This window comes from Diaporthe batatas, assembly GCF_019321695.1.
Source record: "Diaporthe batatas strain CRI 302-4 chromosome Unknown Contig00003, whole genome shotgun sequence".
Classification (NCBI taxonomy): domain Eukaryota; kingdom Fungi; phylum Ascomycota; class Sordariomycetes; order Diaporthales; family Diaporthaceae; genus Diaporthe; species Diaporthe batatas.
The window spans coordinates 1,814,667-1,833,507 of NW_025408550.1; the positions used below are offsets into that span (position 1 = coordinate 1,814,667).

General features: G+C 58.0%; 2 protein-coding genes across 2 annotated transcripts; one reads left to right on the plus strand and one right to left on the minus strand.

Annotated features, from left to right (window-relative positions):
• Positions 1-75: 75 nt before the first annotated feature.
• On the minus strand, positions 76-5,599 carry KVR01_002645 (uncharacterized protein). The gene is made up of 4 exons (XM_044792721.1): positions 2,467-5,599; positions 2,116-2,388; positions 1,397-2,041; positions 76-1,340 (listed from the first exon to the last, which is right to left on the minus strand). Exons 3-4 carry the CDS (start codon positions 1,820-1,822, stop codon positions 1,071-1,073), a joined length of 696 nt encoding a protein of 231 aa, XP_044647660.1. The 5' UTR covers positions 1,823-2,041; positions 2,116-2,388; positions 2,467-5,599; the 3' UTR covers positions 76-1,070.
• Positions 5,600-9,733: 4,134 nt separating this feature from the next.
• On the plus strand, positions 9,734-12,850 carry KVR01_003982 (uncharacterized protein). Its single transcript, XM_044790000.1, has one exon. It carries the CDS (start codon positions 10,145-10,147, stop codon positions 11,453-11,455), a length of 1,311 nt encoding a protein of 436 aa, XP_044648997.1. The 5' UTR covers positions 9,734-10,144; the 3' UTR covers positions 11,456-12,850.
• The last annotated feature ends 5,991 nt before the right edge of the window (positions 12,851-18,841 follow it).

Below are 18,841 nucleotides of genomic sequence, written 5' to 3' on the forward strand. Positions count from 1 at the left end.
AACAAATGCAACCCATGAGATCCGGCTTTTTCGGTGCTGGCCTTTTCCAGTCTCCCGCATCTGCAAGAGGGCGAACCAAGGCGGTGCTATACACCACGGTGTCCAAATATCAATCTCTCTGCACACCCTCCCAGCCCTGGTCAAGCAAGCCTCGGCTTGTCGCCGACGTGCAGCAGACCGAGACCCACACACCAGGAGGATGTAGTGTACAATCTCGAATTTATTGTGCCACACAGTACTCCGTAGTGTGCCAACGTGGATCGCGCACGCGCGTTATAGAGGTGGTGATGTCAACCCTCACGGCTAGCCTCACCTCCGTGACCGTCTGCCAGCGGCAAGCTTCAAGTGTCCCCAGAGTAACCCGCCAATCCGCCAACCAGGCATGTTGCCAATCTGCAACTATTGCTGAACGCGGGTCATGACAGCGCATAAAATGTCGACTTCCTAAAGGGGCCAATACTGAGTCGTGATATCTTTCGGAGGCCAAGCCCTCTATGGAGACTCGACGGGTGATATGCAGGGAGCGCAGATCACCTCCGTTAGAGGCCTCGCGCGACGATATCCATGCACACATATGCAGGTCCAGTTTCCAGAAGCTCAGGAAGCCTGTTCTCTTCTCGACGGTCACACTATGTTGCAGGCATGTTGTGCGCCGTCGGTAGTCAGCTTGAGTGGTTCAGGAGAGGACCTAGTCAGAATGTGCCACGGGATTGTCGCACTGTCGACAGCGGCCAACTTGAAAAAGCGCTCTTCGGGCCCATTGTCATTGCACAAGGACCGAGTATTTTGGCGGGAAGGCGAGCGGAATTGGCCGATATTGTAGTCCGGTACAACTGGTTCCACAGAAGGGCCTATCGTACCGACATTCGGCCGACCCGCGATATTTTACCCCAGCATTTTAAGATTGTATGAGCGGGGCCGCCTGGGGACGACGACTCGGCCTTACTGTGGTTGAGCCAACGTCAAATTATACGGGTGTACGCCTTGACCGTCCTCACGATGGTGACTTTTTGGAGTTTTGTCGCGGTGGTCTTTCGGGTGGAGCATCAAGACCGGCGACTAGAGGCGATTCATTCCTCATCGTCGGAGAGATTGCCGTTCTCCAACTCGGAGTCTTCGACTTGGCTGTCTCCTTCAGTCTCGTGGTGTGGTTGACCAAGTATGAGGTCTTCACTACCCTGCCACTGGGGAGGCATCCCTGGCAACAGGCTAGAGTCCTTCTCTTGCCAGCCGTAGTCCTCATCTTCGCTATCGACGACCTCGAAACCCGTCTCGCCCAGCTTTCGTTTGGGACCGGAAGATGCAGCGTGTCCGTCAAAATGGGCCGGGACCAAACCCGTCTGGAGCCATCAGCATGCAGCAGGTACCGGACAAGGCAAGGAGCGACGCGACCTACCGAGTCGATACTGAAAGCGAAGAGCCTGTCCAGACCATCTGCGGCCGTCATGCCATTCACCTTCTGGACTGCGGCAAGGCGAGCACCGTATGGATGCCCATCGTCCCACATCCAGTCTCTGAGCAGCGCCACCCTCGTGGCGATGCCTTGTTCCCAGACATTAGCGTTGATGGCAGGTATGAGAGTCGCACCTCGCTCCGCCTGCATCCTTGTTGCACATTGGGAGAGGATGACTACTGCAACATCACGAGTCGCAGCTAGCTTCTGTAGGGCACCAACTACGTATTGAAGCATCTGCAGTCGCTTAGAGGACATGGAGGGACCTAGTATAGTTAGCATAGCTCTGAGGACCGCGGGCGTGGTGTTACTCGCCCTTGCCGCTGGGCTTTGGCGCAGCTTTCTGAGCCGGTAGCCTTGGAAATGCATGATTTAGCAGTGCAGAAAGCGAATCAACAACAATGAGAGCAGTTCCTGGCGGGATGCAGGACCGGGTGGGCCGGCATACAAGGGCGATGAAGTGCGCAAGACTAGGACAGGAATAATGGACGAATCCGTCGAGATGGTCTGATGCAGCATCCTCACCGCCAGCAGCCCCGGCCCGGCACACTTCTGTCAATCGATCGCGGGAGACGGGAAAGAAGCAGTCTGCAGCTTCAGCATTAGCCTGGAGCCTGGAGCCTGGAGCCTGGTGGCGAAGAGACGGCAGGCGGCTTACTGACCTACCCAGACGACGCCCTTGCCACCCCGTAGGACGTCCGCGGCGGCCTGGATGCCAAAGGCAGTCTTCCCCACCCCGGGGGGCCCCCAGATCTCGGTGAGGTGGCCCTTGTGTATGCCACCTGCACTGGCCCCCTCCTCGCCGGGCGAGCTGCTGGCAGCAGCACCGGCGGCTAAGGCATTGTCCAAGTCGGGGAGATTGGTCGACACGAATCTCGAAACATTGGCATCCAGGTCCTCGAGAGCCTGTGCAGCCGAGACGGTCGGCAGGCGGTCTGAGCATGGTATCAGCGTTGAACCCGTCACAACCGTGGGCGGCAAAAAAACAGCTGACAATGCTTCGATTTACGTACGCGTTGAGGGCAGGTCAAAACTGCAGACGTCGTGCCCATGCCGCTCGTGGTACTCCATGGCGCACACCACCGCCTTGACTCCGGGGAACGAGCAAGGGCAGGTCAAGCTTTGACAATCAGGGTCTCTTTCTGGTCGATGTTTGCAGGAATTCTTGTCTCATTCAGAAACGCGATCCCCGGTGCTGCGAGCTGTTGGGAGTTGCCCGCGGCGGGAAGGGGCGTGGTCCTCGAAATGGACTTTTTAGACGCGCCTCCCCCACATTCTCGACTGCACATGCTAGAGCAAGCATGTGGGGTACATAGGTACATGGATTATCTCGAGCTTCGCTGAACTCGTCATCATGGAATACATTTGACCACATTCACCACAATAGCTGTTGATGCCCTAGATGCTGATGGCATCTTTCGAAACCCAAATGTTCCTGCAGGCTCCCCAATGTAAGCTTCAGGTCGGTGGGTACGATGCGAGGCCAGCAGCCGTGGTCCACTGAAAAGAGCTTTCTTCGTTCGCCGTTGCATCTGATTTCCACAGCTAGGGGTCTACGGTTACGGTGTACGGATACGCCTCCACGCCCTTTTCTCACAGAAGTGACATCTCACTTCCCCCCTGATTTCCCGGAACAATTACTGCGACCACGTCGGCCCCGGCGTATGTCTGGGGAGAGCGGCGTGTTGCACCACACACTGTGTTACTCGCCGGTCCGCCTAGTAGCATCCAAATTTCCCAACGCTGGCTGTTTCTCGTGTCTCTGGGGCTTCCCCCACCGGGCCACGACGTTTGCCGAGGGCAGAGGGTACGGGGTTTCAGAGGCCATGTCGTGGACGGACAGCTGCAGCGAGATTGCGTGGTCAAGGCGGTGCGTGGGTCGTGGGGGTCCCTTTGGGCCCTTGCTCGCCAGCAGACTGGCCGTCGCTGATGAGGTCGCTGCATCTAGGGGACCACAAGAAAGAGCCCCCTCGAGACGCTCGGGAAAATTCTCCTCTCGCACTATTGCCATGTCAGCTGACAGCGGGCTGCTGGCTCACAAATGCGAGGCGGGCCTGTAAGCCAATTGTCATCGGGTCCCGCCTGCTGAAGCCACTCAGCACGAGCGCTGGCAGTTGGTAGGACGAGGTCGGCCGTTGATACGACAGACAGCCGACGACAAATACTCCGGTGGACCTGCAATTCCGCTATCAGCGACCCTGACTTGGGATGTAACATTCCCACCCCGCAAGTTGGAGCCCCCTGATGATCGACCCCGGGCAGAATCTGGGGTCGCGAAGCCTCCTCAGGAGATTCGAGACCCGTGTGCGTACTCCGTACTCCGTATTTTGTCGGATCCCGGACCTTTTCCTCAAGGTAGTGTGCACTACCGCTCAGATAAGGGGAAGCCCAGCCTAAAGGGGAAGGAAGGTAGAAGAACCTAACGGAACCGCGGCCAAACCTGCGAAACGATAGCATGTTATCATCCCCAAAAATAAAAGATCAAGAGGAACCGCCGTTCCAACGTGGGCATCTGGGGTCAATGTTCGGGGTACGGTCTGTGGTTGCGCCCCGGCGGCGCTGCCTTTCCAGTACCGTGTGTGCGCTGCAGTCGGTACCATGGACGCGCCATGGAAACTAGCGGATATGCCGAGCAGAAGACAATTTATGCGCTCTTGTCAGAGTCTACTATCAGGACCCCCAAGAGTGACTTGGCCGGAGGCTGAGCAGCGATAAGCGTGCAGTCGCTTGGCGTGTTAGCGTGTTGTTATCCCCAGGTCGGATTTGGAAAACATTTCCCACCGAACACCTCATGGGCCGTCGGAAGGAATCCGAAGCCACAGTGTCAAGGAAGGGGTGCGGGCTACCGGCGCTCAGTGGTCTCCCTCTGGGGCTGTACCGGTGTCCGGGGCAGGGGCAGATTTGTTGTCGTTGTTGAGAGCCCGGCAACAAATCATGAACGACTTCCTCGGCACGCTGCTGACGACGCTGACAAGTCATCCCAAGGATCCTGGGTGTTTCTTTGGGCATGGCAGTTATGCTATTGTGTGCCTGACTGAGGGACACCGCCGCCGTCTGCTTCTGGTTCAGTTGATTTGCGCGGCTGTCGGCTCCTCCCTGCAACAGAGATGACACGATCAGCCCTGAATGCTTCCTTAGGCGTACCGGGACTTCCGACCGAAACCCCTAGGTAAAGTAGGTCAAAACTTGCGGCTCGTTTCGCCCAAGTTCCGAATCAACGATTGGGAACGGGTGGAACCGGCTGCGAAGAGGCCAAGGCTAGAGATCGCACATCGAATTTTCTCTGAGCGCCGTCGACTCGATTTGGAAGTCGACATTGAGAAACGCTCCCAGATCTGGATGGCTTGGCCAAGCTGGCCAGGAACACGTTGAGGACGGCTGCAAGGGACAGCATCCGGACGGGTTAGAGGAATGTGTGTACGGAGATACATGCGCCGAAATAGCCATTTCATTCGCTAGGGTGCGGGAGGACAGATCCTGACGTTCCATTCTCGAATTCGGCCCATTCGGGCCAATGGATGCGTGCAGCCAGCCAGCCAGCCAGCCCGCCAGCCCGCCCGCCAGCCCTGCCAGCCCAGCAGCGCTTTTGAAAGGGCCGGAGCTATCCCGACTTGGTGAGCTCATTGGCCTAGGGAGAAAAAGTCGGTGCTAACATGTGATTGCGATTTCCCCAGGGTCAGGCTCGTGCGAGGCTGCTATTGCAATACTCTGCGTAGGCGAGATTGCGCAGAGGCAATCGCTGTGGTAATGGCCGAGGAGGGCGCTTCGCCCTGCCCAGATTCGGCCCCCAAAGGCCCTCGGGCAGACTCGCATCGCGAGCAATGTGGGGCCAAAACTGGGGAAAGGAGTGACAAAAAAGAGCCCCATGTGCTTTGATGCTATGCTGTGGCATAGCTACGTACGCACCCACGGCTTGTCAGGATTCCGCACTGGGGCCCAGTCCCAGGCCCCAGGACGGTGGAGCCCCGGTCAATTATATTTCACAGCTCGATTTCAGCCGGGGAAATATACGGTCCTTCTCTGCCAGGCTCTGCCAGGCTGGCAAGCCCAGCAGGGTGTCGGTCGAGACCTCGCGATTGACATGGACATGTTGTGCGCAGCGTACCGGCCCACGGAGGATCACCACAGGGGCTCCCTTCGTCGGACGACGCCCGTCTGCCCGTGGGCATGGAAGGCCGGTCGATAGGGCAGCTGCCAGATCATGGCCGCAGCAGGTCCAGCAGTTCCTCGCAGAAATTCCCCGAGAAATACGGAGTCGACGAGCAGATTTTTGACGTCCCTGCCAAGCTGGCAGGCTGGGGGAACGGGGGAACGGAGGGAGGCGGACGCTTGACGTAACACCAACACCCTCTGGACCTGCGAGACCTGCGAGACCTGGAGGCGTGCTGCCACTGCAGGAATCTCGCGACGCTCGGATGTGGTCCAGACCACCTGTCTCAAATGACTCGTTGTCCAGACGTGTCATCAAACAATGCAATCATCGCTGCGATGGGATCATCATTGCGATGCCAAGGCGGCACTTGGCGGGCAAGGCTGAGTGAGGGTTGCGACAGCTGGTTGCTATTCGTAGACAGAGGGTTAAGCTGCGACTGGTTCGGCCTTCCTGTTCAGGAAGTCCGTCTCTCGCTGACTAGACTGACACTGGCCGCGCTGGCTGGATCGGGGGGATACGGTTTCAAAGGGCCAGCGCCTGCAGCTTGGCAGGCAGCCCTAGATCAGCTCCCCACAGCCGAAAGGTGCAAGCTCGTGGGGAAGGCAAGATTCGAACGGGGGAGCGGTACTTTTTTTCTTCTTTTTTTTGAAGGGGGGCGTTCGAGCTTCCGCCGCCATCACATGTTAGCAGCCAGCACCGATGTCCAAGCCAGCATTCCACGCCCGCATACGCTACTTGACTTTGAACACTATGCAGACACTGACCATTGGCGTGGTCTGTCGACGTCATGTCTCGCGGGCCAGACTCATGCTCTAATGATAAGCTTTGTGGTCGCACACCCTGCCTGCCTGCCTGCATATCCATCAGCCAACGGCCAACGGGCCTGGGTAGAACGCTGACATGTGCTATCGCAAGGAACCATGTGGCTGACCAGCACGGCTGCAACCGCCCTTGATGGGTCACTACTGCGTATTTCTCACGAGCCTGAGTATAGGCTTTGTAAGCCTTTGTGAAACCGAGGCCCCAGTCTCCCTCGTTCCAGTGATTCAGCAGTGACGGATCCGATCTCGACTGCTAGCTGGCAGGCTGGGCATGCAGCCGAGGCAAGTCGGAAAACCACCGCCAGAGACCTGACAACAGACAGGTTGACCGCGCGGCCAGGATACTCCAAGAATGTAAAGGACGAGAGCCATGCCTGCCTCGCTTTTCTTCTTGGGGCATGCAGCGGTCTGCAAGGACTGGAAGCCGACCAAATGCTCTCAGACCATTCTCAACGCTCAAATATTCCACCCGGCATCTAGTCATGAAATGCACCGTGGCAACCAGAGGGCCAACTAGCGGGAGGCGGCTCGCACAAGAGGCCTGTGAAGGTTTGCCATTATGGCAGAGCTTTGCCGCAGGTTTGCCCCTGTTTTGGCTGGCAGGCAGACTTGTGCGCGAGTTCGCAGGCTGGACTGCTTCAGGATGGGGCGAGAAGTGCAGTCGGGCATGCCACCATGAGACATGGCTGTAAGTGGGGCTATGTTGCCAGCCATGCCTTCTGAAAGGCAGACACGCAAATTTTTGCTATGGTCGATGTTGTCATGGTTGGAATTCTAGCAAGCTTCAGGCCTCTCAGGCGGCTCCGAAATTTGAGCGAGGTAGGTCCATCCTCAGCTTCTGGGCCATAGGAGGAAGCGCACTCGGCCAGATTCCTTATCTTTTCTAGGCACACGCCCCCACGAGGATTTCTCGGGTTGAGGTAGCTCTCCCCACGTTTCCCCAGGATGACTTCTTATCGGCCGCAGCTACGATGGCCTAGGCTTTCGATGGCGGCTCCTGCGTGCCCCTGATGACACGGTGACAAGCGCTGGGGTAACTGTCACCGAAGGCCGAGGGCGAAGGAGACGCTGTTCTAGTGTAGTCTTGAATTAGAAAATGGGAGAGCCTGGGCAGGGGAAGCAAGAAGAGTCACCCAAGCGCACAAGCACGCAATGGTCCAGCATAACACGGTCAAGAGCATGCGTCACCAGTCTGGGGAAATCGGTCGACCCCCCCCCCCCCAATCGTTCACCCCGTTCCCCGGTCTCTGGAGGCCCCCCCCCCACGGGCCACTCTCCGCAAACCCTTCAGCTACCCGAAGTGTTTGATCTGATCATTCATGGTGCAAAATCCCGAGCGCGCCCTATAGCCGCGGGTAGAAGGGCTGTTGCTGTCGTTGCGCCGAGCCGACGGAGTTGGCCCATCCCCAAGGGTTATATGAGTAGTGGTATCGCGGGTAAACACAGCTGACAGTGGGCCAAGGAATGCCCCAGCCTTAGTTATCGCGGTTCTTGGGGATTTCCCTGACGACTCGCAATCTCGACGCACTCTGTCGCGATGTGCCCTGTGGACGAGATTCACCCACAGGTAGGTTATCATGGCAAATGCCGCGGGTCTCAGCCGCCATAGATAAAAACTCCAGGCTTAGGTCTGCTTTCATGTTGATGCGATTGTGTGAGCGCCCGTGTCCAACCAATGACCCAGTCTTTCAGTAATACCACCACGCCGGCCCTTGATCAACGACCGAAGGAGGTGAGAGGGTTGAGCAATTTCCATCTGGTATCGATGGCGTTCTTCGTCAAGCTCGCTCCAATGGTGTTGTTGCGTTGCTCGACCGTGTGGCTTGCAAGTGTTCCCATGCTTGTGGGAAGGCAATCTCCCCACAACAACCGCTTATCCGGCATCAATGTAGTCTCGAGGCGGCCGGTTGTGGGACCCCAGGGCTTCCCCCGTGTCCGTTGTGATAATGTACCTGAGGCGAGCGGAGCCATACCCATCATCGTGGAAAGGATTGCCCTCAGGGTGAGCAGATGAAGTCACCAAGCAAGCCCCCCCCGAGCCCCCCGTACTGCATTACGCCGAAGGGACAGGCAAGATAAGCGCCCCGCTAGCGGAAGAGGGCCATGGCAGACAGTCTCCATGGGCGTGGGCATCGCGGCTGGGCATGGGGCAACCATTTGGGGCCGGGCGGGGACCCCAGATTGTGTGTCTGTCACGACTCTGGGGTGATTCTGAGCCGATGGTATGTGTCCCTGTACGGAGTACGGGGTACACTTTGACAGTACCGCAGCATGATATCAGTACTGTACATACGTGCATCACCGCGGGAGAACGTGGTCGAAGGAGGTGCTGCTTGGCTGCCTTTGCTTGCCGGTCCGTTGCATGAAGGCTACCCGTGCGTGCGGGTTACAGTACTGCCAGGGTAAAGCAAAAATGCGCCGGGGCGGAGTATGTTGTGTTATGATTATGTGAGAGCCTGCAGGACGGATGGCCTGGTCTGCTTCCTGGTTTCCTTTTTGCCATTCATTCTCTGTACGCTACTGCGTGTCTCTCTGCCTGCATGGTGTTGACCGCCGGCGGTGTTGGCATGGGATTTAATTGTTGGCTTACTGACAGTCTGACACCTTAGTTTTTGATTGTGGTGTGTTCCAGCCCTGGGGCAGTCTTGGGGGTCACTCTACTTAGGTACTTTACTAGGCTGTTCCTCCCCACGCTCCTGATATGGGGGGGGGGGGGCAGCAGAGGATGGGCAGGTGGGCAGACGGACAGACTGGGAGGGAAAAGATACTACCGCTCCCTACTGTGTATAGCGGGAGGGAAAGTACCGAAGTACCTGGGTATGTACTCGGCTCCTCGAAGGTCGGACCCCGGGGCTCCCTGTCTGGGGCGGTTGTTAGGTGTACCCCCGCGATGGCTTGCAGCAGTCACAGCCAGGTGCTTAGATGCCGCCCTGCCTGTGTACATCCCTCCCCCGGTCGTCACCTCAGCGCTCTCCACAGATTTGAAGTCTCCCTCCCTGGCCCTCCCAGGAGGTGTGTCAGGGGTGGCCCCCCAAGACCGGGGTGTGGGCAGCCCACTGGGGCCACTGGGGGGGCCACCGGGCAGCGCAAAGGCTGGGCGGGCGAGGTACATTGGTACCTCGGGTCCTGCGGGCACTGCGCTGGGCTGGGGCTGGGCTTGGTTGCGCTGCACACTGCACTGTACCCGTCCATTACGTGCTGTGACTTTGGGCGACCCGCAAGCCTGACGGTGGGAAAAAAGGCGCCATACATGGATCGTTTTTAAAAAGATCTCGGCTCCCCTCCTCCCACCCCCCAAGGGCCTCCGCTGCCTCTTTTTTCTCCCTAAAACCCCCTTTCCCCAGAGAGTGAGAGATCCGATTTTCCCCAACCCGTTTCCAAATCCTACAACAACCAATCTGCTCAAGGTCCTCCCACAACACCCGACGTACTTAAGTACACCTGCCCCAACCGGGTCCAAAGTCTTTCAGGCTCCCACACATATCTCTGCAACAAGACTCAGCAATACCAACAACCCTGTCGACCCTCCCTCGTCGTCACCACCACCACCACCACTGTCGACGACGACGACTAGTATCCACAGCCACCACCATTACGTCAACAACCCGACTGCTGCCAAAGCCTGCAGCAGCTTCGAGGAAACGCAACGTCCAGTCACCAAGGACCATCTAACCGGTTGGCGTGTTGGGTCTGGTTAATCCAGAGAAGGGCGATCACATGCAACGGTCACAGTCCGCAGTAGATTTCGCAAATCTGCTGAACCCCGATTCCTCAGCGGCCGCCGCTCAGGAACACCAGGAATCCCCCAGCGGCACCAACAGCGGCAGCACCAGCCAGTCGCAGTCTCCCACCCAGCAGCACAACGAAGCAGACATGGCCTCCGTCTCTGTCCTCCGTCCAAATGGGCCTCTGCCCACCGGCCAGCCTGCCGAGGTGAGCAACGAGCTCCCACGGCCGTACAAGTGCCCGCTCTGTGATAAGGCCTTCCACCGCCTGGAGCACCAGACAAGACACATCAGGACGCACACGGGCGAGAAGCCGCACGCCTGCAACTTCCCGGGCTGCAGCAAGAAGTTCTCTCGCTCCGACGAGCTGACCCGACACTCGAGGATACACAGCAACCCGAACTCGAGACGGGGCAACAAGGGCCAGCAGCCTCACCAGATGATGGGTGGTCTGCAGCCCGGCGACATGATGCCGCCCCCAGCTCCAAAGAACATCCGCTCCGCTCCGCCTTCCTCCCTGTCGTCGCCAAATGTGTCTCCCCCTCACTCGTACTCTCAGTTCGTCCTGCCACACAACACTGTTGCTCCCTTCGGAAGAGCCCCGGCTGGCAGCCCTCATGGCAGCGGGCCCATGGACATCACGATGCTCGCCAAGGCTGCCCACCAGGTTGAGCGTGACAACCTGATGGCCCCTTCAGCAAGCCACCACTCTTCAAGGTTCCACCCCTATTACTCGCACAGCTCTCACGGCTCTCGCGGCAACCTGCCCTCGCTGTCAGCCTACCACATGTCGAGATCAAACTCTCAGGAGGAGCACCACGACGACCACTACTCGCACGCCTACAGGCACGCGAAGAGGTCGAGGCCCAACTCTCCCAACTCCACTGCTCCCTCGTCGCCAACTTTTTCACATGACTCCTTGTCCCCCACACCGGATCACACGCCACTTGCCACGCCAGCCCACTCGCCTCGCCTGCGTCCGTCCTACCAGGCTACCTACGAGCTTCCCCCATTCAGACAGCTCTCACTAGGACACCACACCCCCGCGCTTGCACCCCTGGAGCCTCAGCCCGAGCAGCAGTTCCCAAGCCCGGCGCCCACAAGCGGCGCCGCCCCTGTGAGGACCGGTATGTCGCTGTCGGACATCATGAGCAGGCCTGACGGGAACCAGCGGAAGCTTCCCGTTCCCCAGGTCCCCAAGGTGGCAGTGCACGACCTTCTGGCCCCCGACGGCTTCAACAGCAGCGGGCGCAGCTCCTCATCCAACAGCATCGCTGGCGGAGATCTTATGGATCGCTCCTAGGCGGAGGTGAAGTGGACGACCACCAGCACCAGGCGATGTACGAATGATGAACAGGACTACTATAGATGGATAAACTTGCGAGGCGTTCGGGACGACTATCCGTTAACAACATTGACCAATAATCAGCCGCATAGAGAACCCGTTTCCCCGGTGGATAGACAGCTTCGCTTCTCTTTTGATTTTGGGTTGGATCAGGACACGGATGGCGGGGTCGATCATTGTGTGCTGAATAGCCAGTGATAAGTGGTTTGACATTTTCTATTTTTTGTTTCCTTTTTAGATCGTGTCTGTTGTTTCGCGCAGATATCAGATAGACACATGATCCAGGGAGGCCTGGCGGAGTTACAACAACATGCAGGAAGGGACGGGAGTACGGCCTTAGGTCCTCAAGGGGGGAGCCTGGTGGTCCTAGGATGGCGCAAAAAGCCAGAAACAATCTCAGATCTTTTCAAAGCCAAGCCAAGCCACTACTTGCCTGCGTGACTGACTGACTACCAGAGCGAAAATGAACCGCGATAACGCTTTCCCGCCCGCCCAAGGGTTTTTCCACCTCAGAGTGTGCCGGCGGACCAAAAACCCCATCTGAAGCTGACGACCTAGCAAGAAAGCTGTCGTGACATGACTCGGTCCCAAATCGCCCCAAGGCTCCAAATCAACCACTGTGACGTACCGGTGGCCACACCCTACCCTCATCACCCCAGAACGAGGCCCACGTGCTCTACCAAGAGAGTGGGATGAAGGACGGATCCGACGCAAGACTTTCACTACTGTGGTACTTATCTCGTCCCCGCTGGGCCCGCCAGCTGCCCTCCCCTCCGGTTTCGCGAATGTGAGATGGAATTAGCGAGAAGAGGAGGGTGAGACACACAGCTACGGACAGATCACTGACAGCCTATCATGGGCATGAGGGCCACTTGTGGTCCGGTATTCATTCGACCAGACGTGAGGTGAGGTGAGCTGCATGAAAAGCTCAGCCTCCTCCGGGGGGTTTCTACCTCAGGGACCGATACACGTATCAACCAACACAAACGAGAAATTCGGTTGGGGTGACTGTGGCCGTATCAAACCGTATGCTGACCTTCACGAGATCTACAAAACCAATTAATCATGTCCACGGGTCACGGACAAGATATCATGGTCGGGGGGGGGGGGGGCGACGTGGAGAAGAAAGGCTCAGACAGCATCGGGAGAAGTGAGCATGAAAAAAAAAGCTGGGGCTCCGCAGCAGGTGAAAATGGGTGAGATGAGCTGATCAGGAACAGGAAAGTTACACCGTGTCACTCTGTGGGGAAGGGGGCGTTGCCTGTGTTGGGAATGTGAGATAGTACCGTGCCGGGCGATTCATCATCACGCCACGTACTTAAGACTTCCTTCTGGGGGAGGCAAGTTTGGGTGGGAATTCTGGAGGGGGGGTGGAGGGGGGGTGGAAGAGTTCCGCCAACGCAGGATGGCAGGCTCAGCTCGAGGGAAGGAAGGAAGGAAGGAAGAACCTACCCCCTTCTCCCCCCCTCCCCCCCCTCCCCACACCACCGGAGCCGGGGCGAGGCTCTTGTCAGATTGTCGATCCCGAACGTCTTGAGCGCTGTTTAGAGTTTTTCTTCCCTGATCGCCGGTACCTATGCAGGGCGGCCAGGGGTTGGTTCCCTATTTTTTGCGGGGAGAAAGCTACGGTACCGCAATTGCCGGGGGTTGAGAGAGGCGACCTGTACTACTTTGGTAACTAACTGCAGGCTGCATCAGCTCACGGAATTCCGAACGGAACACTTGAGCAATCGCAGAACACGCTTCCGACACTGCCACCGTCGGTCACTCTTGGAGTAGATATACTTTTTACCGCCCCCTTCCCGCCCCCCCAAAAAAGGAGCAAGGGAAATGAGGACCAAACAGAGAGCCTTCACCTGCGACTTGCCAATAAGAAGCATGATGCACAGCCGGCCAATCTGACAGCGCAGACGACACTTGCTGCGTGCGCGCCAAGACAGCTGCTGTCCAAACAGGTCCACGCAATACCGCATCAACAAGTGGGTGGGGCACAAGTGTTTGGGGGCTGTGAGAGGCCAGCCTGCTTGACTCTTGTCACAGGTTCCTACGCAGTAGTGTTTTGGGCAGCCATCGCCAGCGGTTGTTGAGGACCTGAGGACCTGAGGTCTGCAGTCCTCAGGCAAGGGGACCAACTAGCTGACAGCCGGCGCCGTTGGGCGACTCGCCGGTGCGCGGACAAAGGCTCAGCTTCTCAAGCATATCCCAACCGAGAAGGAGATTTTCTTCTTCTCACTTCCCACACTACCGCACACCGCAACTTGGGGCTGGCCCTTATTAGGCCGCCGACGGTCGCAGGTACAGTCACTCCTCCGTCTCTGGCCCTCTCTCTGGTGGCCAGTAACAGGGCTGGCGTGGCACTGTCGGCAACCAGTTGTCGTGGAGCGATGCGATACGTCTTCTCCCCCGTGTGCGGCTGGGGAAACACCGCTCCCAAGCCGGGATCATCCAAGCCGCGGGAGGCCGGTTGTCGTGGGGTTGACAGCGCCATGGCGTACGATGGCCCGAGAGGCCTGATCTGATTCACCGGGCGCCGCGTTTCACACACAACACACCTCCAAGATTCTTTGTTCGTTCGCTCCCCGGGGATGCATGATCATAACAAATCCATGTTGTGGCCAGTCTCCTCCCTGCCTCGTCGTGGTACAGTGCGCCGACTAAATATTACGTGGAGAAAAGCAACATTTGCTTTGCCAAGGCAGGGTTGACAGGATGACCAGGTTGAAGTCCTCTACCCGTGGCCTATTAGGAAATTCGAGCCCACCCCTCGAACGATGTTGATATCAGTGCTGCATTGTGCGTCCCCGGGCTGTGACGTGACGACTCGGGAGGCTGCCATCGAGGACCCTGAGACGGCACGAATAGGCGCTCTCTCCTGTCCCTTTGCACTTAAAACGCAGCCCTGGGGGTTGTTGAAACCGCGTAAAGGGCATGGTCACAGCTGGTCCAGGTTGGCACTGACTCCGGCCCTGTACATATGTTACCCCCAGCTTCCACCCCCCCCCCCCAATTTACAACACTGCAGGTGAAGTGCGGGAGATGCCCCTAGGGAGGTGTTTGGAGGGTGGGTGGTACTATACGGAGTAGGTTGTTTGTGCTGTGGTTGGAGGGCTTGTGTGCCTGCCAGGGCGGAGGCAGGGAATGCGAGAGCGCCCCGGAGGTAGGACACACGCGCAAGCTCCATGTTTCTGGGTGTCACACCTGCGTGGGGGTGGAGCTGGGCAGGCTGGACATCGTGACAGTTCTCATGCTGCCTGACCGAGCGAGCCAGAGGCCAGCAGCAACAGGTGACTCGCCAGCGATGGACCTCCCGATCAATGGTGTGGAGGTCGATGAGGCCAGCGATGTCTACTAGCCCCTCTAGCCTGATGACAACGGGGGGGTACAAAGTCCTGACAGGGCGGTAGGTACTTGGAAGGACGACCGGGTCACGGCTGAATCAGGGCATGATGTCAGTTGCCAGCATCCTGCGCTGGGAATCAAGGAGTAACGTGTGCTTTGAGGACTTGGTATCTGTCCACGGCCTCTATCGACCGATCAGTGATCACATTCACCCCACCACCCTCTGCACGTCGGACCCGGAGTGCCTTGGTTCAGCCAGCCTGGGCTGGCTGGTTGTGCTAGGAAGGGAGATAGATGGTCCTGGCCTTCGGAATTTTCCATTCTTCAGGCGGGCGTCGGCAACCAACTTCACCCATCGAGCAGAAGTTCCAAGGCGCTAGCCCCCAGCTCCCAGCCCCTCCACCTCCCCACGGCCCCACGGGGTAAGGGCTTTCTGTCCCGGCCGCCTGTTCTGGCGTCAACCTAATCTTCTCCAGCCGTGTCTTAGCTCCCCTTCCGGAAGCTCAACAAGAAAGCGTCGAGCCGGCCTATCCTCATCCAGAACGCAATCCTTACCCCACAGCCTAAGAGGGGAGCTTCAATCTCTGCTTTCTCTCCTGGAACGTGCAGCTTCGGCCGAACACGGGCTGCAGATGCACCGATCCTCCCTCCCAAACGGAGATTTTTTTTTTTCTCTTCGTGATTCGACACTGCAAACCCTGCTGGATTGGGCCCCCGGTGAAGGAATGCACGCAATACGGTGGCTCGGTGGCACGATGGAGCAAACCACCCTCACCGAAGCTGGCACTGGCACTGGCGCGTGCAGCAGCCGGGCTAGGTCTACGGAGCACGGAGTACCAAGGAAGCAGACAGACAGGCACCCACCTATGACTGTCTTCTGGGACAGTTGATCGTCGAGTCCGGCTCCAAGGCCCGGGCGAAACCTGGACAAGGCCTGGCCAGACCATCGCCAGTTGCTTGGGGGCGGGTCTATGGCGTCAGCCCTAGTCATCGTGCTTGATGCAAATTCTGTGTTCCCGGAATACCTTCCTCCACCATGATCGCCCCCAGGGGTTTGGAACGGGGTCAGTGGGCAGACGGAAGCCCGACAGGCTGTCCTGCCCTCGTCAGAGATCTTGCGTCGACAGGCTGCGCCTTCGCCGGCTAGCTGGGACCTCTTGTCCCCTGCATTCAGCCCCAGTGTTGGCAGAGGATGAGCACCAAGGCCCAATTTCCGCTCCCAGCGGGATGATAGCACCTATCATCAGCTCAGTCCTCCTTTGGCGGTATTGGCGCGGGACGTGGCTGCTGAGCGGGCACACCTTCATTATGCGCGGCAAGTTGGATCAGCCGCGACGGTCACCAACACACACCCGTGGTCACTTGTCGCGGACGACGCGGGGGCTGGTCCCCGTCCAATCGTGCCACTGGGTGGTTAGATTGGCTTGCAGGGCAGAACGGCTTCGATATGAACTGCGTGGGGGGTTGCACTGCCTTATCAACGGTTCAATTTGTTTGACGTTGATTATTGAGAGCTGTCACCTGGGGAGCGACACCCTCCCAGCCAGCCCTCCACGGCCCGCTAGCTCAGGCCCGGCTCCTGAAGGGGGAGTGTGTTTAGAAAGAGACCACCAGCGCACGCCTGGAAGATTGCAGTGCCTGGCGGCGGTCCAACGAGCGCCGTTGTGACTCTGTGCCTCCTTGGTCTGGATCAGAATCCTGGTCAGTCCTCGTCGTGGGATTCGCCTCGCTTGAGGCCAGGCCCAACTCCTGCACATCACATTCCTCCGGTCGCTTGGATCATCGTGAGAGCTCGGTCCTTAGGTAGCGAATTTGCCCGTTTGTTTGACCCGCTCGGCCGCCGGAGGCCGTGGCACGATATCTTCGGCAGCAACCGACCAGCACAGAAATGCGCGGCTTTGATTGATGGAGAATTGCGGTCTCGCCGGCGAGAGGGTCCTCTCGTCGCGCTATCCCAATGCTCGACATCGGCCCCGATAAGACTACCGCTGTTACATACCGCATTCGGGTCGTTAAACAGATCTAAAGGGTAGGGTCTCCACAAGGACCCCGGAGATCATTGCTGCGCATACAGGCATGCTGGAGACCCTGATCGCATCGGGAACAATGAACCCATTTTGCATATTTGAGGCTTGAGGGAACTAACGGGCCCCCTTGGTACCGAACAAGTAAGCGCCTTGAGGCTCCCAGCGGATCCTTACCGCGACGCCTACATTTCGTCCCGCTCATCCGACGTCTTCACTTTACCCGGCACACTAAGAGGGCACTAGAGCTGCGGCTCGTGAACCATACTCTACGCCTAAGTTCACGATGTATGATCGCCCTCGACGACCCCGTGGTGATCGCACTCTACCTGAGTAGATGGTGCCTTCAAGCCATTCATCTCTGGCGCCAATCGGTTGAAAGAGAGGCACACGTTGCGACTGACGCCCTCTCTGCCGCCCTCGATGTAACCTACTTCCGCTCGTGCCCCCCCCCTTCTTTCCACATTTCGGAACCTTTGCCAGCCTTCTGCACCTTGCTGGCTAAAGCAGCAAGCCGGGATGCACAATGGCGGTGGTCTGAAGGAGGGTCGGCTATCTTGCGGGGAACACCAGGTCCCCGCAAGGGCGAACGTGCCTGGCACGCAAGCAAGTGGCCGCCCGTTCGATCTCGAGATGTGACAGCCCGCGATCCGTCCAAGATCGTGAAGGGGACAGGTCGATGTGGTGTGGGACTAGAACCCGGGGATGATGCGCCCCGGGCCTGCGAATGCGACCACATCCAGCAAGCATTATCGAGGGTATCAAGGCAACTGGACAAGGGCTTCGCTCTGAGGCCCGACGCACTTTGTATCCTTGTTGGCTGCTTCGGCCACGGTTGCGGGATTCAACCCACAAAGAGTCGCATCGGAGTCTCTTGGCTGCGGAGACCGTATATTGGGATTAACGCTTTCGTGATGACCTACATGAACGCATGGTCCGATCGCTCGGCGAGGGTCAAACGATCTTGGTCGAGACACGACTATACCCGTAAGTTACTTGCATCTCGCTAAGGTACGAGGCTGGTTCACGAATCTTCACATGCCGTGATTGGTTCTCGTACCTGTTCTAGTTGAAGATAAGGTAAGCCTTCGAGGGACATCAAATAGTACAATCCGGCTTTATAATTGAACTGTGCTCGAACGCTGGTTTTTCCAAGACATATGAGCGCCATGGGTTTGGTAAGGGCCCAAGGCCTTTTCAGATTGCTCGCAGCCATAACCACTGAGATATATGGTGGGCCTGAACCGTTATTGGCGAACACATACCGATGGATGGGTTCCACGGCGTCAAAGACCCAACCGAGGACGACGATCGGCCCGCTGGGCTGTTCACTCGCCGGTCACATCTCATTCGTCCTCGTCTTTTCCCCTTTCCACCCAACCCTCGCTACGATGCGCGAGGTGTGTCTCGGCCGGCTCTTCAAGCGAAGATGATACCGTGACGTGGGTCTCCACCCCGGCGGGGAGCAGACCCTGGGGCACAACAGGAGAGGACGCTACCTCTCTCCTCCTCCGCTGCCTCCCACCGACGTCGCACGACATCCAGGCGATCCCATCTGTGTATAACGGGGATCTCCCATCTCGTTGTTGTATCCATGGATGTGGCGCATCGCGGTGTGTTGGGAACCCGGGCCGCTGGAGAGTTTTGCCTGTTAGGAAGTCCTGTCGGCGTTGCGCACCCCACGACACATACCCGAGCATGAGGAGGCGGAGGGGCAGTAGGAGGAGGGGACAGTTAGGGAGAACCGGCAGTAAAGTGACACAACATGGCCGGGAGTGGTGGCGCATACATATTCATGCAAACGGCTCTGGCAACCGACTAGGCGAGAACTTTTGTTCTTGTCCTGTCGGGTTGCGATCGAAGGGGTTATGGACCTGGGTGATAATGGTGACTTATGTCATGGGATTGATTTCAAAGTCACAGTTCCGATTCCTTGCGCCTCTCCATCGTCCGCGGCATATACCTAGGAGGATGTCACAGG